Source organism: Ylistrum balloti, unplaced genomic scaffold (assembly GCF_031769215.1).
Source record: "Ylistrum balloti isolate Yb309-2 unplaced genomic scaffold, AGI_CSIRO_Ybal_v1 Utg369632, whole genome shotgun sequence".
In the NCBI taxonomy this organism is placed as follows: Eukaryota; Metazoa; Mollusca; class Bivalvia; order Pectinida; family Pectinidae; genus Ylistrum; species Ylistrum balloti.
The window spans coordinates 239,251-265,460 of NW_026781897.1; the positions used below are offsets into that span (position 1 = coordinate 239,251).

Consider the following 26,210-nt stretch of genomic DNA (forward strand, 5'->3'; position numbering starts at 1 on the left):
ACAAATGAACATAGAAATTACTCATTTAGAATACTTACAAATGAACATAGAAATTACTGAACATAGAAATTACTCATTTAGAATACTTACAAATGAACATAGAAATTACTCATTTAGAATACTTACAAATGAACATAGAAATTACTCATTTAGAATATTTACAAATGAACATAGAAATTACTCATTTAGAATACTTACAAATGAACATAGAAATTACTCATTTAGAATATTTACAAATGAATATAAAATGAAACAAGGACCAAAATCAATTGCCTATCTCTTACTGTGATTGTACGGAAAACACAAGGTACCAGCACCTGTCAATATGAACTTAGATTAAATACATTAAGATAATGAATTAATCTTCATCCTATGTTTCGTCGCTAAAAGTTTGAAACCTAGACAGCTCGGGAATTCAAAATTGATCGAAAGAGATTTCATAATCTGGATGGGGAGGTAACAATAGTCCCGTAGTCCAAAACGTGTCCATATATCTGATAATACCGGAAGGTTGTCAGGTACATGTGACTATTGGGAATCGCGCCACTAATTATATAAATTGAAACGAGGCTTGCAAGTTATGGCAAACCTCGGTTTTTACCATCTGTAATCTCGGAGATTGTAAAAAAGACACAAAAGTGAATAACACATTTCAATACAAACCTAGAATTAGATACAGTAGTGCTCTGTAAAGACACCGCCTCTGTCGATGTAGATGTGAAGTTTATTAGAAATATTAGGCGACTACATGGAATAATAAGGTAAGACAGATACGGCGGTGCTCATGAACTGGGGTTTCGTAATTATCACATACCTGGTATAAATGTCAATCTCACAATATCAAACCCCATAAAAGTGTATATCTCTTCCTAATGACGCCACTAAACCGCCATCAAACGCTCTCGTAATTGTGTCACAATGCTAGATAGAAAACCTATAAAACATGATATATATAACTAATTGATTAAATGTCGAAAATCATGAATAATTCAAATGATATAGTTTTCCTCGAGGTGTGAACCCGTTAGCAGTGATAACAAATCCACACAATAGTTGCTAGGATACAGCTTGGTCGCTAGTTACAATGGTGTACTTCGGAGTCAGATGAAAAAAAAAAACTTTACCAAAAATTGTTTCCGCACAATGAAGAATCTGAAGTAAGCACATTGGTTAACTTGTTTTAAATAGCGGCACTGTTCAGAATACTTCAAAATACACACATATACGTGACATTAATCACAGTAATTTTTGAAGTATGGGGCTATTGCACCTCGCAATCTAGACTTTGATATCTCTTTCGCTCCATTTTCATTTCCAATTTCCATCTGTCGACACCGAGGTTTCAAAGATTCAGGCCTGAAACTTCTGCAAAATACGAATCCCTGTAAGTTGTAAACAATGTCTTTAATTACCTGTAATATAGACGGTACCATGTTAGTTGTTCGGCCTCAGTTGTGAACTTACGTTCCGGCTATTGTCTGGCGTCCATTTTTGTTACAATAATTTCTCGTTACTCTTTCTGATGGATAACGATGAAAAGTCAGTTCATACTAAAGAGATTAGGACATGATGAATAGTTGGTTCGAATTTCTATGTTGCATTTAAGATCATCGCCATGATCGCAATCTTTGAAAACAAAATTGACCATTTATTTTAATGTACAGAGCCAGGACTTCCAATAATACGTTATCAGTTGTCCACAGATAGTCCAACTGAAATTTAGACCTATGTTGCTTTCAAGATGGCCGCTGTTTTGAAATTTTCAGTCTTCATGGAAAGTCGTATAGAAAAATGACTGTCACTAACGGGTTGTGGACGTATGACAAATATGTCACACGATCAAGCATGTGGTCGATCAAGATCAAATTAACTCTTTTTCGTTAAATGAATCAGTAGATAGTACCTCAATATTAAAGCTCTGTAGCGTTTGGCTCTCCTAACACTTAAGTCTTTGTTCAGTACTAGACACAACGTAATGCTGACGTATATACTTCAAGAGTGCAAATATGACATGGCATTCGAATAGGTGTCTATTACAGGACGAAGTACGTCCGTAACGCGCTTACATGTATCTAAAAGTGACCATGACAATTATTATCATTTCTGTAGTTTGTAAACATCACGAGACTGTAGAGCAAACTTTTACTCGGAAAGCCCCGAACAGGAACACCGACTGTTATATATAGTGGCAGAGGAAGTTATTTAAAAAAAATAACGATATCGGGCGGAAACATTCAATGTTTTGTGTTATGTGTAATGTTTGTGTTGTGTTTTGTTGTATCGTTGTCACATCAACAAGAATAACAACATTGGTTTTGATTAACTGAACAATTAGTTATTGTTCTGATTAATCGACCAACAGTATAACGATGCCTGTATACCTACTGTATCTATATACTGTGTCTATAGACTGTGTCTATATACTGTATCTATATACTGTGTCTATATAATGTGTCTATATACTGTATCTATATACTGTATCTATATACTGTGTATCTATATACTGTATCTATATACTGTATCTATATACTTTGTCTATATACTGTATCTATATACTGTGTATCTATATACTCTATCTATATACTGTGTCTATATACTGTATCTATATACTGTATCTATATACTGTGTCTATATACTGTATCTATATACTGTGTATCTATATACTGTGTCTGTATACTGTATATACTATATACTGTGTCTGTATACTGTGTCTATATACTGTGTATCTATATACTGTATCTATATACTGTGTCTATATACTGTGTCTATATACTGTATCTATATACTGTGTATCTATATACTGTATCTATATACTGTATCTATATACTGTCTATATACTGTGTCTATAAACTGTATATATATACTGTCTACATACTGTGTCTATAAACTGTATCTATATACTGTCTATATACTGTATCTATATACTGTGTCTACATACTGTGTCTATATACTGTATCTAAATACTGTATCTATATACTGTATCTATATACTGTTTCTATATACTGTATCTATATACTATATGTATCTGTATATATATATATACTGTGTATCTATATACTGCTATATACTGTATCTATATACTGTGTCTATATACTGTTTCTATATACTGTGTATCTATATACTGTATCTATATATTGTGTCTATAGACTGTGTCTATATACTGTATCTATATACTGTGTCTATATACCTACTGTAGCACCAAATATTTGTTATGATTTTGGCGCTAACTGCGCATGACCGGATGCCCTTTTATCTTGTATAACTTGCAATGGAGTCGGAAAACACAGCTGTTTGCGGATTGTGCGATATTATTTTTCAACGTCGCACCTGCGAAGACATACCTTTTAGTCTCTGGTTTTGACAAAAAATGCAGTTTTTAAACCCATCACAATAAATTACTCTCTAAATATCTTTTAAATAGAGAAACTTTTTTTTCTTCTAAATTTGGAGGAAGCTTTGCCAATGTTTGTAATTATGAAACAAGGGAACTCTTTTCTACAGAATACTCTACCATCTTGAAATTACATTTCTAAGGCAGCACAGTTTAAATGAGAATTAAAAAGAATTAGAATAGAACAATTTAGAATCAGAACACATCTGAAAAACAAACAATTAATCACAAAGAGAAATAAAAATCAATACCACTATCTTCATAACGACTCACAGTCACATTCACAGGCTTTAAATATCATTAAGTTTAAGAGACGTTGTCGAAATTAAGTTATCAAATTTTAATTATTATTTAAGAACGCTGATAATGTCAAATTACGTGCTTAGGCATGCTAGGGATTCTAGGTGTCTATTTTAATTTTCAATTAATGACAAAAATTTTGTTCATTTTCACGCTTCGGTACACAAATTACGGGCTGGAATTCAAATTAAATGATCGAATTAAATAACATCGCAAAATAAATCGATAGTTAAATTTTAAAACAAAAAAAGGAACGGTCAGATTTATGATATAATCACGAAATTTAATCAATTTTACAGATGTCGCACAAAACATATTGTGGTATTGATCAACGGTGTTGACTGTCAATATTAGTTCATGCATTTTGTTTTCAGATGTTACATGACATCTTATAAAATATATTCCTTAATTCCGCTGCGCGTATTTAGCAAATTATAGTGTTACCGGTACATCTAATCCATTAATCCATCAGGTATCTCCATAATATAACAACTAAACAGGTTTCCGTTTCCTGTTCCGTTAAGTGGCGGTCACTACCAGACAAACTAACAGTGGAACGTTATCAGCTTTTAATTTTATAGAGGTAAGAAGAAAAGTGGTGACTAGAGAGTGAGACAATCAGATTAGTGGTGACTAGAGAGTGAGACAATCAGATTAGTGGTGACTGGACAGTGGGACAACCATATTAGTGGTGACTGGACAGTGGGACAACCAGAGTAGTGGTGACTGGACAGTGAGACAGTCAGGTAAGTGGCGACTGGACAGTGAGACAATCAGATTAGTGGTGACTGGACAGTGGGACAGTCAGGTAAGTGGTGACTGGACAGTGAGACAGTCAGGTAAGTGGTGACTGGACAGTGAGACAGTCAGGTAAGTGGTGACTGGACAGTGGGACAACCAGATTAGTGGTGACTGGACAGTGAAACAGTCAGGTAAGTGGTGACTGGACAGTGGGACAGTCAGGTAAGTGGTGACTGGACAGTGAAACAGTCAGGTAAGTGGTGACTGGACAGTGAAACAGGTGACTGGACAGTGGAGACACAGTCAGGTAAGTGGTGACTGGACAGTGAAACAGTCAGGTAAGACTGGACAGTGGGACAACCAGATTAGTGGTGACTGGACAGTGAAACAGACAGGTAAGTGGCGACTGGACAGTGGGACAACCAGAGTAGTGGTGACTGGACAGTGGACAACAGTCAGGTAAGTGGCGACTGGACAGTGAGACAATCAGATTAGTGGTGACTGGACAGTGGGACAACCAGATTAGTGGTGACTGGACAGTGAGACAGTCAGGTAAGTGGTGACTGGACAGTGGGACAGTCAGGTAAGTGGTGACTGGACAGTGAAACAGTCAGGTAAGTGGTGACTGGACAGTGAAACAGTCAGGTAAGTGGCGACTGGACAGTGGGACAACCAGATTAATGGTGACTGGACAGTGAGACAGTCAGGTAAGTGGTGACTGGACAGTGAGACAGTCAGGTAAGTGGTGACTGGACAGTGAAACAGTCAGGTAAGTGGCGACTGGACAGTGGGACAACCAGATTAGTGGTGACTGGACAGTGAAACAGTCAGGTAAGTGGCGACTGGACAGTGGGACAACCAGATTAGTGGTGACTGGACAGCGAGACAACCAGATTAGCGGTGACTGGACAGTGAGACAGTCAGGTAAGTGGCGACTGGACAGTGAGACAACCAGATTGGTGGCGACTGGACAGTGAGACAACCAGATTAGTGGCGACTGGACAGTGAGACAGTCAGGTAAGTGGCGACTGGACAGTGGGACAACCAGATTAGTGGTGACTGGACAGTGAGACAGTCAGGTAATAGGCGACTGGACAGTGAGACAACCAGATTGGTGGCGACTGGACAGTGAGACAACCAGATTAGTGGCGACTGGACAGTGAGACAACCAGATTAGTAGTGACTGGACAGTAAGACAACCAGATTAGTAGTGACTGGACAGAGAGCCAACCAGATTAGTGGTGACTGTGCAATGGTACAACCTAATTAGCGGCGACTGGACAAGAGACAACATAATTAGTAGTAACTGGAGAGAGGGACAACCAGATTAGTGGCGACTGGACAATGGGACAGTCAGGTAAGTGGCGACTGGACAGTGAGACAGTCAGGTAAGTGGCGACTGGACAGTGAGACAACCAGATTGATGGCGACTGGACAGTGAGACAACAAGATTAGTGGCGACTGGACAGTGAGACAACCAGATTAGTAGTGACTGGACAGTAAGACAACCAGATTAGTAGTGACTGGACAGTGAGCCAACCAGATTAGTGGTGACTGTGCAATGGTACAACCTAATTAGCGGCGACTGGACAAGAGACAACATAATTAGTAGTAACTGGAGAGAGGGACAACCAGATTAGTGGCGACTGGACAATGGGACAGTCAGGTAAGTGGCGACTGGACAGTGAGACAGTCAGGTAAGTGGCGACTGGACAGTGAGACAACCAGATTAGTGGTGACTGGGCAATGGTACAACCTGATTAGCGGCGACTGGACAAGAGACAACATAACTAGTAGTAACTGGAGAGTGGGACAACCAGATTAGTGGTGACTTGACAGTGGGACAACCAGATTAGTGGTGACTGGACAGTGGGACAACCAGATTAGTGGTGACTGGATAGTGGGAAAACCAGATTAGTGGTGACTTGACAGTTGGACAACCAGATTAGTGGTGACTTGAGAGTGGGAAAACCATATTAGTGGTGAGTGGACAATGGGCTATTCAGTGGGAGAACTGATTTACCAAATAATGATAAAATGTAACGGATCTACAACTACTCTCTTTGTGTGACATCGAAATTTTACAGCGAGGCGGGTCGAAATAATACACACTAATAAAAGGAGACGTGTGATGGTTCTGTTCCGGATTTTAACATTTTACGACAGATTGTAGCCATTATAGAGTCCTTAAACTTGTCTCTATATCGCCACACCAAGGCATATGTACATTTCTCGGCCAATAATGTACCCTTTTATTACCCTGTGTACAAGTTTTGTTAGCTTTTAATATTTTATCGGTATTATATTTCGTGATCAGAAATTTTAACACTTTGTATATATTTCTGGGGGGTTGATGCTTTTCAGCTGGGGAGTTGTTTATTTTGTACCCTGTATCTCGTAAATATCATTTACTTGGGTAATTTCAGGTAAAACTCTAGGCAAAGTGATATGACAAACTCGTATGAAAGAATCAATTTTATTTCATTGATACCTACATAAAGAAGGTTCATTTCCCTTTAAGGTGTTCCTGCAGTTGTATGTAAATATTGTACCTGTCGTCCCGGTGGTATCATCGCCGATAATTATTTTCTGAATATTTTTCACTTCAATATCATTGATTTTTTTCTTTTGTTTTCAAAGCCTTTTAGTATATCCTTTATTAGATGTTTGGACAGTTTTCAAGATGGCTGCCGTAACGGCATGTCAGACGAGAGGTACAAGTGCACACTGATTAAATTATGATTATTTACAATTAGCCGAGAGAATGAACCTTGTCGTAAGATATCCGAGAGCCGAGCCTTGTCGTAAGATATCCGAGAGCCGAGCCTTGTCGTAAGATATCCGAGAGCCGAGCCTTGTCGTAAGATATCCGAGAGAATGAGCCTTGACGTAAGATATCCGAGAGCCGAGCCTTGTCGTAAGATATCTGAGAGCCGAGCCTTGTCGTAAGATATCCGAGAGCCGAGCCTTGTCGTAAGATATCCGAGAGCCGAGTCTTGTCGTAAGATATCCGAGAGAATGAACCTTGTCGTAAGATATCCGAGAGCCGAGCCTTGTCGTAAGATATCCGAGAGTCGAGCCTTGTCGTAAGATATCCGAGAGCCGAGTCTTGTCGTAAGATATCCGAGAGAATGAACCTTGTCGTAAGATATCCGAGAGCCGAGCCTTGTCGTAAGATATCCGAGAGTCGAGCCTTGTCGTAAGATATCCGAGAGCCGAGCCTTGTAAGATATCCGAGAGCCGAGCCTTGACGTAAGATATCCGAGAGCCGACCCTTGTCGTAAGATATCCGAGAGCCGAGCCTTGTCGTAAGATATCCGAGAGCCGAGCCTTGTCGTAAGATATCCGAGAGCCGAGCCTTGTCGTAAGATATCCGAGAGCCGAGTCTTGTCGTAAGATATCCGAGAGCCGAGCCTTGACGTAAGATATCCGAGAGTCGAGCCTTGTCGTAAGATATCCGAGAGCCGAGCCTTGACGTAAGATATCCGAGAGAATGAGCCTTGACGTAAGATATCCGAGAGCCGAGCCTTGTCGTAAGATATCCGAGAGTCGAGCCTTGTCGTAAGATATCCGAGAGAATGAGCCTTGTCGTAAGATATCCGAGAGCCGAGCCTTGTCGTAAGATATCTGAGAGCCGAGTGTTGTCGTAAGATATCCGAGAGCCGAGCCTTGTCGTAAGATAGCCGAGAGCCGAGCCTTGTCGTAAGATAGCCGAGAGCCGAGCCTTGTCGTAAGATATCCGAGAGTCGAGTTTTGTCTAAGATATCCGAGAGCCGAGCCTTGACGTAAGATATCCGAGAGTCGAGCCTTGACGTAAGATATCCGAGAGCCGAGCCTTGTCGTAAGATATCCGAGAGAATGAACATTGACGTAAGATATCCGAGAGTCGAGCCTTGTCGTAAGATATCCGAGAGCCGAGCCTTGTCGTAAGATATCCGAGAGCCGAGCCTTGTCGTAAGATATCCGAGAGCCGAGCCTTGTCGTAAGATATCCGAGAGCCGAGTCTTGTCGTAAGATATCCGAGAGCCGAGCCTTGACGTAAGATATCCGAGAGTCGAGCCTTGTCGTAAGATATCCGAGAGCCGAGCCTTGACGTAAGATATCCGAGAGAATGAGCCTTGACGTAAGATATCCGAGAGCCGAGCCTTGTCGTAAGATATCCGAGAGTCGAGCCTTGTCGTAAGATATCCGAGAGAATGAGCCTTGTCGTAAGATATCCGAGAGCCGAGCCTTGTCGTAAGATATCCGAGAGCCGAGTGTTGTCGTAAGATATCCGAGAGCCGAGCCTTGTCGTAAGATAGCCGAGAGCCGAGCCTTGTCGTAAGATAGCCGAGAGCCGAGCCTTGTCGTAAGATATCCGAGAGTCGAGTTTTGTCTAAGATATCCGAGAGCCGAGCCTTGACGTAAGATATCCGAGAGTCGAGCCTTGACGTAAGATATCCGAGAGCCGAGCCTTGTCGTAAGATATCCGAGAGAATGAACATTGACGTAAGATATCCGAGAGTCGAGCCTTGTCGTAAGATATCCGAGAGTCGAGCCTTGTCGTAAGATATCCGAGAGCTGAGCCTTGACGTAAGATATCCGAGAGAATGAGCCTTGACGTAAGATATCCGAGAGAATGAACCTTGTCGTAAGATATCCGAGAGCCGAGCCTTGACGTAAGATATCCGAGAGTCGAGCCTTGTCGTAAGATATCCGAGAGAATGAACCTTGTCTAAGATATCCGAGAGCCGAGCCTTGTCGTAAGATAGCCGAGAGCCGAGTCTTGTCGTAAGATATCCGAGAGCCGACCCTTGTCGTAAGATATCCGAGAGAATGAGCCTTGACGTAAGATATCCGACAGCCGAGCCTTTTCGTAAGATATCCGAGAGCCGAGCCTTGTCGTAAGATATCCGAGAGCCGAGCCTTGTCGTAAGATATCCGAGAGAATGAGCCTTGACGTAAGATATCCGACAGCCGAGCCTTTTCGTAAGATATCCGAGAGCCGAGCCTTGTCGTAAGATATCCGAGAGCCGAGCCTTGTCGTAAGATATCCGAGAGCCGAGCCTTGACGTAAGATATCCGAGAGAATGAGCCTTGACGAAAGATATCCGAGAGCCGAGCCTTGTCGTAAGATATCCGAGAGCCGACCCTTGTCGTAAGATAGCCGAGAGCCGATCCTTGTCGTAAGATATCCGAGAGCCGACCCTTGTCGTAAGATAGCCGAGAGCAGAGCCTTGACGTAAGATATCCGAGAACCGAGCCTTGTCGTAAGATATCCGACAGTCGAGCCTTGTCGTAAGATATCCGAGAGCTGAGCCTTGACGTAAGATATCCGAGAGCCGACCCTTGTCGTAAGATATCCGAGAGCCGACCCTTGTCGTAAGATAGCCGAGAGCCGATCCTTGTCGTAAGATATCCGAGAGCCGACCCTTGTCGTAAGATAGCCGAGAGCAGAGCCTTGACGTAAGATATCCGAGAACCGAGCCTTGTCGTAAGATATCCGACAGTCGAGCCTTGACGTAAGATATCCGAGAGCCGATATTCGACCTTGAGTTTTTTGACGTTTTTGAAGAACATGGCCTTCAAGGCGAGGAAAAAAACATTGACTGGAAATTGTACTGACTTTGTGACTGAATATTATATAAACCAGGTTAAGTTTCAATTCTATATTCCATAATAGCCCAAATGTCATTTTCAATAAAAAGAGCCTTATCCTGTTGGCGCGTTAGGAGACCTCACTTACGACTGTAAACGGATTTGACTTGAAGTTGTTGAGGTTATATGGGAAGGAACTAACACTTTGTGAGAATATTAAAAGTATTTCCCGGTTGGTAGCTTGTGTCCCCCATTACAAAATGTCAGGTGGACATAGTATTTCTGCTGGCAGTGATAACTGACCACCTTGTTGCGGTATGTATTTTATAAGTCTAAAGCGAGCCCAGCCAGTTGGTGAACATTTCAGTAGCTAGTAAAGATTGTGACAGAGAATGTCAGGCTTCCATCAAAACTGTTCTTATTGTTTATGATCTGGACGTTTTCAATTGAAAACATTCAGTGTAAAATTAATCCCACGTGGAAGCTGTTACATCCGCCTAGCATCCTCCCGCGATCAGATATTTATCGAGTTAGATGGTTAGATTTCGTTATTTTTTCTGTGCGCTTGATTTTGAGCGAGCATTGTAATACTTTAAGTAAGACTATTCACAAAGTTATAACACTTTTTAAGAAAAAATTGTTAAAGATTATCAATTCAAATTTACGCCCTCGGTGTTTTGATCTGTGATAGCCGAGTCCATCACGTGACCTTTCGGAACCTCATGTTAACCCGCCGTTTTGTTATGATTTCTAATTTGCACGCGCAACTCTCCGAACGATAATGATCTGAATTAATCTTGGGTCGCTCCTATTTTTATTTTTTGATATTTTTAGTAAAATGGTGATGCAAACTTTAAAATATTATAATTAACAGAAAGTACACAATTTTAACAGATATTTAAACGTTATAATGCTTTTTATCAGTTATGAAGTGAAAATCTAACCATTTTGTCCTTTTAAAATGAAAGCCATATTTTAACCTTACTGCTGTATAAACACATGACCCAATGGCATTCATATAACAATAACTTCGCCGAGGATGTAAACCTGATATAAACAAAAACAGTTACACGTTAAGTGACGGTAATAAAACTTCCGATTATTGGTAAGGTTTTAACTGCCTTCTCGCTATATACTATATGCATATATGAATAAAACAATTTTGTTTTTGTTTACAGAGCGCTTCTAACAAAGAAAACGACAATGAATTATACCGTCATTCAGGATCCGGAAGTGAACGTCACTGAATTCATGAACGATACAGCTGGTAAGTGTCACAGTACATTTCACTTGGTGTGTGTACAGCAGTGCTGAATTATAATAATTTTACTTAAATTTTGTCAAATATTCTTTGAATGGCTCTATAAATTCCTAATTGATTACGTGAAATATGTCCCGGAAAGCCGGAACATTTCAAGCTGTACCACGTGATTCCTTACTTCTGCCTATCGCTACAATGTGATTGAGATTTCGTGTTGATTCCTCGGGAGAATAGAAGTATTTCTGTAAATAGTCCTACGACTAATCTTGTTTCTCTTTAAGAAGAAATAAAAAACCTGACGAGACGTTCAGTCTGCTGAGAACACTGGATTAATTAACACATTGCTGATAACAATCGTAATAACGAACGGTAATCAGTTCAATTAATTACATGCTGCTGCCCACTCGCAGATTTTTAACGCCCCTTCCCCCTTCCCCCGGTCCCTCTCTTCCTCCTCCCGCAATGAAGTTAAGGAGTATATTGATATCAGCTTGTCTGTCCGTCTTTCCGTAGAAAAAATATGTCCGGACAACTAAATTACAGGATCGACTTCAATGAAACTACACAGGAATGTTGGAGACCATGTGTACATGTGAATGCAACATTTTTTTTCCAACAAAATATTGGTTGATACGGTAACCAGTAAATATAGATAGGATTTTGTTAAAAAAAATGTGTCTAGACAAGTTCTTCTGAACTTATGTTTCAGTTTCATTTTTACATAAATGTTAGGTACAATGTGTAAACGTGCATTCCTTTATAAACAAAACGTTTGGTGGCCTCAGTCACTGGAGGCAATTGTCTTACAGTTCTAGTTCTATCTGTATCAAGTTAGACATATGGCTCCTGGTACGAATGAACTGTCTATAGACATTTATAAATTAACTAGAAAATAGCTTATTGAATGGATTAAGGAGATATTGGCCTGAATATTAGAAAGAAACAGTTTCCCACTGCTTGAAGAACACAAGTATATATGTAGTTCAGTATTGTACCGATGTCACCATTCGCCAGAGATTCACGTGTTCATCATATTCTATTAACCAGCGGATGTACACAGACTTAATTAATTGGCGTGAATAGAACTGTGGACTTTTTTATTTCTTCGGAAATAACATCATAACTGAAAGACGTCGTTAGAGACGATTTATTTATGGAACTAGTAATTAAGGTTTAGAAATGTATTGTGACTGCAAACTTACTAATTGGGTAATGTGATATTTTTGTATAAGAGACCTTCGTCACGAAGAAGGAATGACCAAACTCTTCACACATTTCCATGGCATCACCAACAGGACAGATCGTTATATAACGCCATGAGTTAACCGTTAGGAAACATATTCAGGCCTTAACCTCAATCTCCTTGTACTCTTCTCAGTAAACTTTATGAAAATCTAATCTTATCCTTGCGAAACACCTGGTCTTTTTTTCATGGTACTTCTTTTCCACGTTTCCACGAGTTTAATTTGTCCGTTTTTATTGAATTTTAGTCTAAATGAAGATTCTGTTGACATTTCGGTGTTTTTTGTTTTGTTTTGTTTTGTTTTTTTTTTCTTTTTTTGCGATTTTGAATTTTTTACTTGTGTTGTTATCGATCTTTAATCATATTTAAGGGAAATCGTGACGTCACTATTCTCCTGCCTTACATGGTACCTCACGGTTACGAAATGTGGTCGAACGCCCTTGTATGGCCATGAAATGTCCCTGATTTTGCAGACGACCGAAATTTTCTACAAAAAATCGCACCGCCAATCGTTGAAGCACGACTATTTTTAAGCATGACTGATTTTAAGATATTCTAGAAATAAGAGGTTTCCAACTATTCCAAGACATATCTTGTGTGAATTTATTGACGGGGAATGTTAATGTAACCTGACGGTCGAATACACAGGATAGAGGTGAGTTCACGTCCCGTTCACGAGGAGCGGAAATGGATTAGACATGTAAATACCTGGGGATTACTTTGCACATATTCCAATGATATATCTGAGTTCTATTCTACCAATAGAAAGAAAGGCTTCAACCACACAATGGTAAACACTCCATGTCTCAATGATTTACATTTAAGAATAACTTTGATGTAAATCGGATCGACTATTTAATGGTACGGTATATTTCAGTCTTACAAAACAAATACAGTCTATCTATACATTAGTGGCTTTAATGGACAGACGGTTTTTACATCGATGTTGAATTCCTTCAGTTGTACACGTGTCACAGAGACAAGCGACGTAAAGAGACAGGAGTTTCTTGGGAGAGGAATCAAAGGCACGTTTGACATTTCTTTAAAATGAATTCGTTAAAAAGATCAGATTTATTTCATTTATTCTATTTTGTTCTGTTGTTTTTTTTTTTTAAATAAGGCAAGTTTATTAAGATTTGAAAACGACATCGTTGCTTCAACGACAGCGTGACTATGTGAATTTCACTTAACACAGCACAGCTCACGACACCATTGAAAAAAATATTGATATTGTTATAGCGAAAACATGTAATAGATATGTTATAGTTTTGTTGTGCTGACCGTTTTTATCAAACCCTGGCAAATCAAGATCGGAGTTAGCTCATATTGAACGCAATTTGAACATGTTTGGCATTTACGAGGTGTAGTAAAACACCAGGAGACGGGGAAAACAGAATCTTTTTTGATGTTGAAAATCGTTCTCTAAAAAATTTACATACGCGATGGCATCATTGATGTAGTAGTTTAAAGTATGATTTGTATAGAGTAAATATTGTGAACGATCCAACTTACGTGTGTGTCAATGGGTGTGAAAATGTAATTCATTACTTGTGTGATTGTATACTGTATACACCAAAAAGACAAGTTATGATAGATGATCTCTCACGTTACTGTAATGTTTCTATTGATGTTATTCTTTCTAGTTCCTCAAACCTGTCTGATGAAGATAATGAAAATGTTTTTTTCTTTTAGTTCAAACATACATTAAAAATAGTAAAAGAGTTTAAGGTTAGCAGCATATTTATATATTATGTCATTACATATATATTTCCTACGCCATTATCCTTCCTTCCTTCCTTCCTGTCTTCCTTCCTTCCTTCCTGTCTTCCTTCCTTCCTTCTTTCCTTCCTGTCTTCCTTCCTTCCTTTATGTCTTCCTTCCTTCCTGTCTTCCTTCCTTCCTTTATGTCTTCCTTCCTTCCTTCCTGTCTTCCTTCCTTCCTTTGTGTCTTCCTTCCTTCCTTTATGTCTTCCTACCTTCCTTCCTTCCTTCCTTCCTTCCTGTCTTCCTTCCTTCCTTTATGTCTTCCTTCCTTCCTTCCTTCCTTCTTTCCTTCCTGTCTTCCTTCCTTCCTTCCTTTATGTCTTCCTTCCTTCCTTCCTTTATGTCTTCCTTCCTTCCTTCCTGTCATCCTTCCTGTCTTTCTTCTTTCCTTCCTGTCTTCCTTCCTTCCTTCCTTTGTCTTCCTTCCCTCCTTCCTTCCTATCTTCCTTCCTTCCTTCCTTCCTGTCTTCCTTCCTTCCTTCCTGTCTTCCTTCCTGTCTTCCTTCCTTCCTATCTTCCTTCCTTCCTTCCTGTCTTCCTTCCTTCCTTCCTGTCTTCCTTCCTTCCTTCCTGTCTTCCTGTCTTCCTTCCTTCCTTCCTGTCTTCCTTCCTTCCTTCCTGTCTTCCTGTCTTCCTGTCTTCCTTCCTGTCTTCCTTCCTTCCTTCCTTCCTGTCTTCCTTCCTATCTTCCTTCCTTCCTGTCTTCCTGTCTTCCTTCCTATCTTCCTTCCTTCCTGTCTTCCTTCCTTCCTGTCTTCCTTCCTGTCTTCCTTCCTTCCTTCCTGTCTTCCTGTCTTCCTTCCTATCTTCCTTCCTTCCTTCCTTTATGTCTTCCTTCCTTCCTTCCTATCTTCCTTCCTTCCTTCCTTCCTATCTTCCTTCCTTCCTGTCTTCCTGTCTTCCTTCCTATCTTCCTTCCTTCCTTCCTTCCTGTCTTCCTGTCTTCCTTCCTTCCTTCCTGTCTTCCTTCCTTCCTTCCTTCCTTCCTGTCTTCCTGTCTTCCTTCCTTCCTTCCTGTCTTCCTGTCTTCCTTCCTTCCTTCCTTCCTTCCTTCCTTCCTTCCTGTCTTCCTTCCTTCCTTCCTGTCTTCCTGTCTTCCTTCCTTCCTTCCTGTCTTCCTGTCTTCCTTCCTTCCTTCCTGTCTTCCTGTCTTCCTTCCTTCCTTCCTTCCTGTCTTCCTTCCTTCCTTCCTGTCTTCCTGTCTTCCTTCCTTCCTGTCTTCCTTCCTTCCATCCTTTTCCGCCTATCTTTCTTTATTCATATAACTGTATATTTGATTAAAAACTGTTATTGCTGTTATGTAACTTGTATAATGAAATATTTTGGAGAAGGCGTTTATAAGTTGTGATAACTTGTGCCTTATCCTTTTTGTTATAAGAAAAATAGAATACGTTTAAAAAAAAATCTAAAAAAGAGTCTGTTTGGTTTTAGAGCTAAGTAGGTGGACAGCATCTTGATCTAAAGCAAAATATATTCACTGACCGTAGTAACATTTTCAAAAAGAAACTGGTGATATGATTTGCAAACTCGCTTTAAAATCACTTGATGACGTCACAATGACGTCATATTCTTTACAGTGATTGGAATCGGTAATCGATGAACAAATTCGCTGATAATTGCATTCGGTGCCATTAAAATGATTTTATCATCATCTGTATCACATTGTCATAGCATCAAATATTGTTTATAAAATTACGTCGACAAAAACTATAACAATAAATTACACCACCTTTCAGATATCACACATCATTATTTAGCAACAATCATGAAAATTCTCGTCAAGAAAGAAATATCACCGAAGCCGCCAGCTGGGATCTGGGGTGTACTTTGTAAGTACACGGTCACCATAGTGACGTGGAGAGGGGTTCGTGAAGTACATCAGGACATGATAACGAGATTTTAATCCTATTTTTTCCCATTATTTGTTTCCGGGATATTTCTGGCATGTCGTAGATGATCATTTTATTGATTTGGACCTAGCCTGACACACCCTAACAGAACGAGACGACCAGTAACTACAGAAAACATTCAACTTTACTTCCAGAATTCCAATAACGATATGTTGTTTACATCTCATACTTCCCGTAAATCCATAATTCGTAGATAAACCATTTCTTGTTTAATTTATAATTTGTGTCTACTGTATCTTATTCTAATTGTTTGCTCCAGGATACTATTAACCTGTAAGTTATTAGTACACCCTCTGTACAAATTATCTCGATACAATGGTATGCCTGAGGTGGTGGTCGATATTTAGCCTCAAATGTACGTTAAATAGGCCGTACAGTAAGTGTTGTATTTTTATGGTTATAATTTTCTATTCCAAACCCTACAACCTCTCTATCAAACTTTCATCCCTCATCTCCCCATTCGATCTAGTTTTTTTCATTCTCTCATTCTTCCCACTTATGGGATTTTCAATAAAAACACTACCATTACTAGCAATGGTTATCCGATGAGTTGTAACATACTCAGCAGCAACTCCCGTTGTTAGAATACAACTGCCACACCAGAAGCGTCCAATCAAAAAAGCTGTTGTATGACGGTAAGGTGTTGTCACACCACTCTCACAGCAGTACGAACCTTCGGGAGAGCCAATCTTAGAGGATCGGCAGTACAAATTACTACATGTTTGCAATAAAGAGGAAACAGTCTTTAAGAACAAAAATCTACTATTTTATATCAAACAAGTTTGAGTGTTTACCTGTTTCTAGATCATACATATTAATAATGTAACGATACAGAAGATAAACAATTGACTAATTTAATCACTAATAAGTTACTGTTTATTTTGGTTTACAAGGTGAAGATAAAATTACTTTCATTTCATGTCGAGTAGGTAAGTAGTACTAATGGTGATTTCTAGGCCTCATATCGACAAATTACTGTAAATCTCTCACAAAGTGGTAGTAAATGATACTTGTGTGACTAATTAGCTGTCACATGAATATCTGACATCTCAATTTAATACAAATTTCCGAATAATTTATTCAATTAAGTATATATACACCTCCTACCTTTAATCTTAATGTCGTACACAACATGCACCTGTAATCCTGCCTTAGAATTAATCTTTTGTTTTGTTTTTGTTTGTTGTTGTTGTTGTTGTTGTTTTCTTGTTATACACCAAGCATTAGTCGTGATATCGCAAAAAAAATACGCTGTGGATACACCACTTTCATGACGTACAAGTTCTATATTTAGATTCGGTGACTCCGAGTCCAAGTTGACCTGTCGCCATGGCGATAAGCTTAAATAGGTGTTCCGTCAAGGTGAAGCATTATTTGAAATGTTGAGAATACAAGGAAACTATCACTAGGCCTGTACGACATTGTTCCGTACTAGACCTCGTGATACAATTCTTACCTGTATTATTAGTTTCCTAACATTAACTTTAATTAGCATCTTTAATGTATGTGTTAGACAAGCTTATCACATAGAGCAAGGCGTTGTTATAACGGAGGTCATTCTTGATTTCAACGCCTTCCGCTACGGATCGAACCCCGAACCGCTGGTTTACTAGTCTCCCGCTAAACCGATCGAGCTACAAAGCGAACTGAAATTGTCTCTAACAGGGCGACATATTGCTATTTATTAGAGCTACATTATTATAGCATTCTATGTTTTCCCACCTCCCTTTAGCTTGTGTTAATATAGTACTAATAATATGGAATTATAATAACTCATGGGCTGTGTACGTCTTCGGGGATAACTTTCATAGTTGTTTGTAAGGTAAAATCGTGTTCATTGTGTTTTACATATTACACTGTACTAGACAGATCGACTCGAGGCAAAGACAGACAAAACGACTGATGTCAAATTTTGTGAAACCCTTAAAGAAGTTTTTTTTTTTTCTGGAGAAGCGTATCTTATAACTTTGTTTAGTTTAAAGCATTCCACTGAAGTCAAGACATCTTAATTTTGTGTTTGTTTATCATATATTTGGTTTTGTTATTCATCATTGTAGTATTTTCTGCAGGGAAAAGCAATTAAAAAAATGATATATTCTACTTCTTGGCCTGGATCCTCAGGTCCGGTTGACCCAGATTCACCATTAGTACAAATGTATTTCCATTTCTTCAAAAGGATACTCTCTCCCAGAAGGATGTTGGTGACCAAATTTACCTGAATCCCAACAGAAGAAGGTGAATTTTTAACGCATTTCCACTAATTTCCCTCTTCTGTGTCCCTAGGGTGTCGGATCTCAATCATCCAAAGATACTTCAGATTAAATTGGGGGGAAATCCTGTCATTCGAACAACAGAGGAATCCTTAAGATATTTCCCTATTTCCCCTATTGTGCCTCAGAAAATTAGTTTTTATTTTTAAGTTAACTTTAATTTTTCATCAGACTAAGTTGAATATATTCGAACGTTGAAATACTAAGGTTTGCTATGAACCTGACAAAATTACAGGTGTACATTTGTAATCAATTGTCTTATCCAACTCGGTCACTATATCTCGTGTACTTTTTTTATATAGACGATCGATTATCTTTGAAATAAATCAGTTGTGTCGCAAATCTCATTCGACTGATGTGTGTAGACGAGATTTGTCTCCCGCAGAGATTTTATAGTTTATTTATTGAAACAAGGAACAGTTGATAGCTTTTGTGTAATTTCCTGTTTGACATTTATATTACCCTATACTGACAGTTACATTACCCCTGTGATGGTTAGATTACCTGTCTCAGTACCTGATCAATCTATAACACGTTACATTAGTATAAACCAGCACACCATGCAACATGTGGATAGAACCATGACGTGTATATCAAATATCGATGACGTTTACCTCAAATAACCGTGACGTACTCATCCAATATTCATGACGTACATATCAAGTATTCATGACGTATATATCATAGAGTCGTACGACCTTGTACAAGTGATATGTAGTAAAATTGCGACTAAAAATTTATTATTTCTAGATTGATTTCTTACGGCTTCGTGTATGTCAGTACTATAAAGCTTCAAAGGGTATAGCTGTAAAATAAAGCACAAGATGTCTATCACAAATTCATAAAAAAAATGTATATCAGATTTTGATTACTCGCGAAGCACCTTGTCTACAACACAGATATTTCATACTGTCGTACATTTCAGTTCAAAATGTCCCCTCCGAATGCGATTTTTGTTGTATCATTTTATTCATCTTTTTTCTTTTACCAGTGAAATTTAGGAATTTCTCGATTTATCAATATGATTTCTGGTGATGACGTGACATTTCCACTGATGATATAACTTTCGTACTTTTGACCAACCAGAGCGGTCCTTTCCAATAATTACATTGAAATTCGCCGATTTTCCTGTCCGGAGGCAGACGAAGCCTAAGTTGAATAAGCTGATTTCCATCAAATACTCCTCGTATACATTTCTGGTTTTCTCTACATTAGTATATAGAAACAGTCTTGTAAGGGATTCCTGCCAGATAACAGCGTCAAATTGTTTAAGGCGACGTGGAGACTAGACAGTATTGTCAAACGTCGTGCCAACTACATAAAGTATCTGACGTGAAAAATATAGATATTCTGTCATACTCGTGAAATAAATTATATTAAACGGGAGACCATTAGATATTATTATATATTGGCCATTTTTTTTTGTTATCAATTGAAGATCTTGAGGGAGATATGTGAATTTATGAACAGTGCAATGTAAGTATTAACCGGAACAAAGTCGATGTTTTATCATTTTTAGGTCCATGCACTGTCACCTTTAACTATCATACATAAACATAGGCTCTTCTACCGCTTATCAATATGGAATTAACATATTAATAACGTTTTGCTAGTTTATTTCAGCTGAGAGAAATAAAAAACGATCAGTCAGATTTATAAGGTCGAAGTGTAGTCAGATTTATATGGTCGAAGTGTAGTCAGATTTATATGGTCAAAGTGTAGTCAGGTTTATATGGTCGAAGTGTAGTCAGATTTATAAGGTCGAAGTGTAGTCAGATGTATATGATCGAAAAGTAGTCAGATGTATATGATCGAAAAGTAGTCAGATGTATATGGTCAAAGTGTAGTCAGGTTTATATGGTCGAAAAGTAGTCAGATGTATATGGTCAAAGTGTAGTCAGGTTTATATGGTCGAAAAGTAGTCAGATTTATATGGTCAAAGTGTAGTTAGGTTTACATGGTCGAAAAGTAGTCAGATGTATAAGGTCGAATTGTTGCCAGATTTATATGGTCGAAGTGTAGTCAAATATATATGGTCAAAAAGTAGTTAGATTTATATGTGTATTCAAAACCACCTACATTTACGTTGACCGATCTTATGTGACTAAAAAACAGTGTGAAGCAAAATGCCTCTCGATTTCGTTTGTATAAATGAAGCGAAATAAAATGGTCATTCCGTATTAAGACAGTACTTCGGCGAAGTAGGAATATTGTTCTGAAGAGAAACGATAAACAATCATTGTAACACCAGTACTTAGCACTTATTATCTACCAAACTGTTTACGGTGTTGATGATTAAATCTCATTATACTCTCTTAGCGTGTTCCATTTGCGATGATAGTGTGGAAGTTGTCATGCTACTGATGGGAGCTAGCGTGCTGCTGTACCAGACTCAGAATTGCTGTAATACATGTAGAGACGGACGGACGGACGGAAGGAGGTAGGGAGGGAGACATGAACTGAACTGAACAAACACATGAACCAGCCAACAAACAAACGAAGAAATGAAGTAATAAGTAAATGAACTGAAAGGAATAAATGAATGAAGAATAAATGAATTAATGAATAACTAAATGAATGATCCCTTATCAATTTTTTAAAAAAAATGTTTGAAGCATCGTTCAGTTTTCTGCCAATTCCAAAGTAAAAAAAATCAAATTAACACATGAAACAAACAAACATGGGGTGTTAATCAGGTACAGTGGTGTGATTCTGGGGCAAAACGTGACATGTATCAAATGAACACCATCTCTGACGGAAGTTTGTCTTTCCTGATCTGTTAAGCCGTATTAATGGATTCACGTCAGTGAAGCAGTGTGGTATTACGATTCAGACAACACCGGAAGTTACATCAAAACAAAACCAATCGATAATCGACAATAGATCGATACATGACCTTGATAATCTTACACTCGAACATGTTCCTAGATTAGAAACATGTAAAGGACGGATGTGCTGTCGCTTTGAGTTTAAAGAGCTTATGTGTAATATCAGATCAATCTGCCTCGACTGTCGACCGTTTCCTGTATAACATGCTTTGTTCTGTTCTGTATTGATTGGTTAAAATTTGTTAAGGAATTTACAAAAGACAAACAAATTAATAACAGCTTTCAATACCAATAACACTGTATCACACATTTTCGGCCCTCTAGGACTAGTTCGTGAAAAGCAATTGAAAAAATTCGATTTTGGCCTAATCAATTTCAACGTTTTGACAGGCTGATAAACTACATGATTATATCAATTCAAAATTTTTCATTATTTGATTATCGGAAATGAGATATTGCTGTTCCAGAAGAAATATTATCCAGAAAAAAAAATCAAAAATGTATACAAAAATTGAAACATTTGTAAACCCATATCTCGATCTCCACCAAGAAATCCAGATCAAGTGACTTCCAGCTGTTATTACGTTACGAGGCGCCCAATGTAAGGACTGCCTCTTCTGTCTCCCTTCAAGTATACAGTTACGATACCTTGGTTTGTTTAAATTTCACATTGCAACGTTTTAGATTTTTATCTTAGCTTTTGTGTCTACCTTTGATATTGTCACACCTCTTCAGATTTTTGACTCAGCTTTTGTGTCTACCTTTGATATTGTCACACCTCTTCAGATTTTTGACTCAGCTTTTGTGTCTACCTTTGATATTGTCACACCTCTTCAGATTTTTGACTCAGCTTTTGTGTCTACCTTTGATATTGTCACACCTCTTCAGATTTTTTACTCAGCTTTTGTGTCTACCTTTGATATTGTCACACCTCTTCAGATTTTTGACTCAGCTTTTGTGTCTACCTTTGATATCATGACGCGTCTGTCCCTGTATGACTGTACTGCTGTTGAATCTCGAATTAATACACGATTTACTGCAACTGTTGCACTTAAAAAAGAGAAAATGATTTTCTTACTTCGAGGCTGCAAGTTAGGTTAGAGTCCAATTGAGTATAAAGTTGAATTTGCGTGTTGACTCTTAAAATGAAACATAAAATTCTTTTACAATTTTGTGATATCGTAACAGTCTATGAACTGCTTGTTGGGCAAACAAATGATGGATGTCTTTATACAAATACCATTCGCAATGACATGTGTGACTTGAAAACAAACTAATAACGACTATTTACCTGGAACAAATATTCTTTGTACCGTAACATATCAAGGATCGACCGCTTTGACAACCAGCGATACCGAATCAAATATTTATTTATTTATAAAAGAAATAAAAATGAAGATACGATTTTGCAGGAAACATGTTTAAAACAACTACAGATAAAGATATGTACGGTATTCGAATGTTTCAAATCGATATAAATATTAACATTTCGTCATCACATTATCTACAAATACCAACTTCTGCAAAAGTTAGGGAAGATGTTATCAACGTTTGTTCTTTTCGCAGACACGTTCATCTGATTAAGAATTATCAGTCTGTTCTGACAATATCAAGCCTAAATTTTCTGCCTAAGAAACCACAATTCCCGGAAATCAACGGAATTGTTTTCGAAAGAGAGAACGCTTATTTGGAATATCCAATAACGATAGGATACAGATATTATAAAATAAGTTTATTAATGTTTATTTAACTTAAATATTACACAGCCGTACGATTCGGATAAGACAATTTGATTACATTTAAATCAAAGATCTTCGGTCAGTATCGTGATGTCGGTGGGAAGTGGTCTACAGCGACATGAAGCTTTAGTATTGTGTATTACCATTACCACGATAAAGTCTCCTGTCGGTGGGAAGTGGTCTACAGCGACATGAAGCTTTAGTATTGTGTATTACCATTACCACGATAAAGTCTCCTGTCGGTGGGAAGTGGTCTACAGCGACATGAAGCTTTAGTAGCGTGTATTACCATTACCACGATAAAGTCTCCTGAAACTGATACTTTCATTGTCGAAATACACCTGCTACAAATGTTTTTGTTGTATTCGCAGTATTTTAGCACGTGCGGTAATTCGACAGAATTACTTTCGGAATTTACTTTAAAACTACGTTTAATAATATGAATAACTGTTATAATAAGTAATTTTATATGTTGTAATGAATAAGTTTATTTACGAAAATTCATAAAATCGCTGTCATATCCGTTGAAGTCTGACTATATTTCTGCGCGGAGCAATTATTTTGGCGTACGTCATCAGGCAAAATTCAGCGTAATGTCAACGTCAGGTAGACAAAGATTAAACAACAAAACTACTTAAGTCTTGTTTGTTTGATTTGTAATAAGTGTTAAATTATAAATAAACTACATGGTCAGTGTCTAAAGATATCAGCTGCATTTTGACTCTTCATCCTCGCTAAAATACATCTGATATTTTAAGATAATGACCATGTATTCTCTAAATCAAAGTCAGTAGTCTGTTACCAGCCCATGAACTGCCAATTGCGTAGTAATATCACAGGTAATTTAAACTGATTGTAATAACAAGACCCAAATTGAAAATGGTACTTATAAGCATTTAACTGCTTTAAAATGACATTCATGGGAATATGAATTACAACATAACAAAGTCAAATTCAACATGCATTGCTGACGCGTTTTATTAAATTTCTCTTATCATGTTGGCATTCATATGTCTATGAATGCTAACTTTAAAGGAGTATATCAAATTACAATCGAATTTATGGAAAATTCGCGACTATGGCAATTTTTTCAAAGACCCTGTCGCCATATTCGAGACAAAATAGGTTACAAATCAATATATATTACACATTCATTTATTACAAAAACTCAAATTGCTGAATAAAAAACAAACAGACAGATAGAAAATCAAAATTAAGAAACTTGAACGGTCATAAAAGTGTTTTTTATTACATTGTATTCGCTATAGGATTGAAATGTATCTCAAAAAAGTTAATAGACCTGTCGTTCATCAGTGTAATTGAAATTGGCTCCAAAATAAACTCGTAGTCTATTAATTGGAATGTGACCACGAGGAGGCTGTAGATTTCCCGCCAACATAGCGAGGGGTTAATTAAAAAAGGAAATTTAATAGGTACCCTGTGCTAACTTTACCTCCAAACATCAGTGTTTTTTGATGTGGCATATTTCTATTGGGCGTTTTTCAAATACAAATACAGTACGGACCTGTGTGACGTCACGATTTATCAGGATACACACATTGGAACTTTCAATCCAAACACTGCTTTACTTTGTGTCCAGAACGTTGTAATTAACGAGAATATGGACACGTGCTTCCCTTTTTCTTATATTTATTTTCGAATTATCATGATATATGACATCAGTTCAAGGTATCTGTCATTCATAGCTAATCACAACTGACACTGTTAACCATGAGATAACTTCTAATGAATACTCCCCTTGATATTTCTTTCCCACTAATAGAGGTATCATTTTTTCGAAACAAAACTAATCATGTAATATTAAAAGGTCATTCGGCAAAACTCCACTATTCTCAGTTGACAATAAAATTGTTCCTAACTTCTAGATGAGACTTTTCTAAACCGATAATTTTCCATGTTTTATTTCTAATATAAACTTAAATTCAAATATACATAGGTTATACAGACAACAAACGATCAATATAAACATTTGTTTATAATCTTACATATTATTCGTTTAATCAAATTCTTTTTTATTTCTTTCTTTTCCTAGCTCGTACCCGTTACTTAATCTGATATTTTACAAGTGCGAATTGTTAATTGTTCTAGCTCCTGCGTTGACATAAATCTGATGGGTTAAAATGGATATAAACTGCAGGAGAGTTGGTAACCTAGCATGTTGCGTCCGTTGTTTGTATGCTTTGTTCAAATTTTATACTTACTTGGGTTGACATAGGTTTACATGGCGGATGTCGTCGATGAAGTAGAAGACGCTTTATCATCCGGAACACCTGGTCTTATTCTTCTTGTAACTCTTCAGGGGTCTCCGTCTAAATCTTTTATTTGTTCAAAATTTGTCTCAAATTTATTGATTTTGAAGTTTGATTATGATTCTGTGATGTCAAGTTGTTTTAGCCTGTTGTCAGTATAATATAACCACATGGAGGATACCGTTTTTCTTTCTCCGGGTTAAAGCCATCCATCGGTGACCCCATTGTCCTTGGATAACCCCGGATGATGCGAGGACCTACAACATTAAGTGAAGCCCTAGTTCCATGATTGTCTGATATTAAGAATGACAGGATAGTTTTCACAAGCAAGGCTACTGAAATAGCATCAGGAATTGGATCAAACCGTCATATTCAATAATATACAGTTGATAGGCACAATTCATTTCATCGCGGAAATTGATTATGAAGCGTATGAGATACTGAACATATTGTGACCAACCATGACAGATCGGAAATAAAGTTACAGTGGGGATCACGATTAGCTAAAAATAGCACATATCTGTCTCATGTTTCTATATCAAGCATATCAACACGTTTGTTATATTCTAAGGACAACATGTTTCTGTTTTGAACATTTTCTTCATGTTGGTAACGTCAATAGAACAGAAGTTCTTATAAGACCACCGGTAAAGATTAAAGTGTGACGTTTTTATAATTACACGGTCACCTTCGTAAGACAAATGATGAAAGTAGCCGTGTGTTCTCTAATCTTCTACTGGTTGTGTTATAATAACCTCTATTTTTATTGACATTTACAACCTGATGAAAATGTTCCATTATATGGTATGTGTATCACGGACTAAACGATCCGTGTTATTTTCCAGCTGTTTATCTATATGTTTACGTCGCGTGCAAACTGGAGCACGTGCGTAAACAGGTTGTGTATCAGAACGAA

General features: G+C 37.9%; 1 protein-coding gene across 1 annotated transcript; it reads left to right on the top strand.

Annotated features, from left to right (window-relative positions):
• Nucleotides 1-14,756: 14,756 nt before the first annotated feature.
• On the top strand, nt 14,757-15,558 carry LOC132552568 (putative proline-rich protein 21; the record flags this gene model as incomplete). The annotated part of the gene is made up of 2 exons (XM_060216752.1): nt 14,757-14,877; nt 15,128-15,558. Coding segments are annotated over 2 exons (552 nt in total), but the record flags the coding sequence as incomplete, so codon positions are not given.
• Between the last annotated feature and the right edge of the window lie 10,652 nt (nt 15,559-26,210).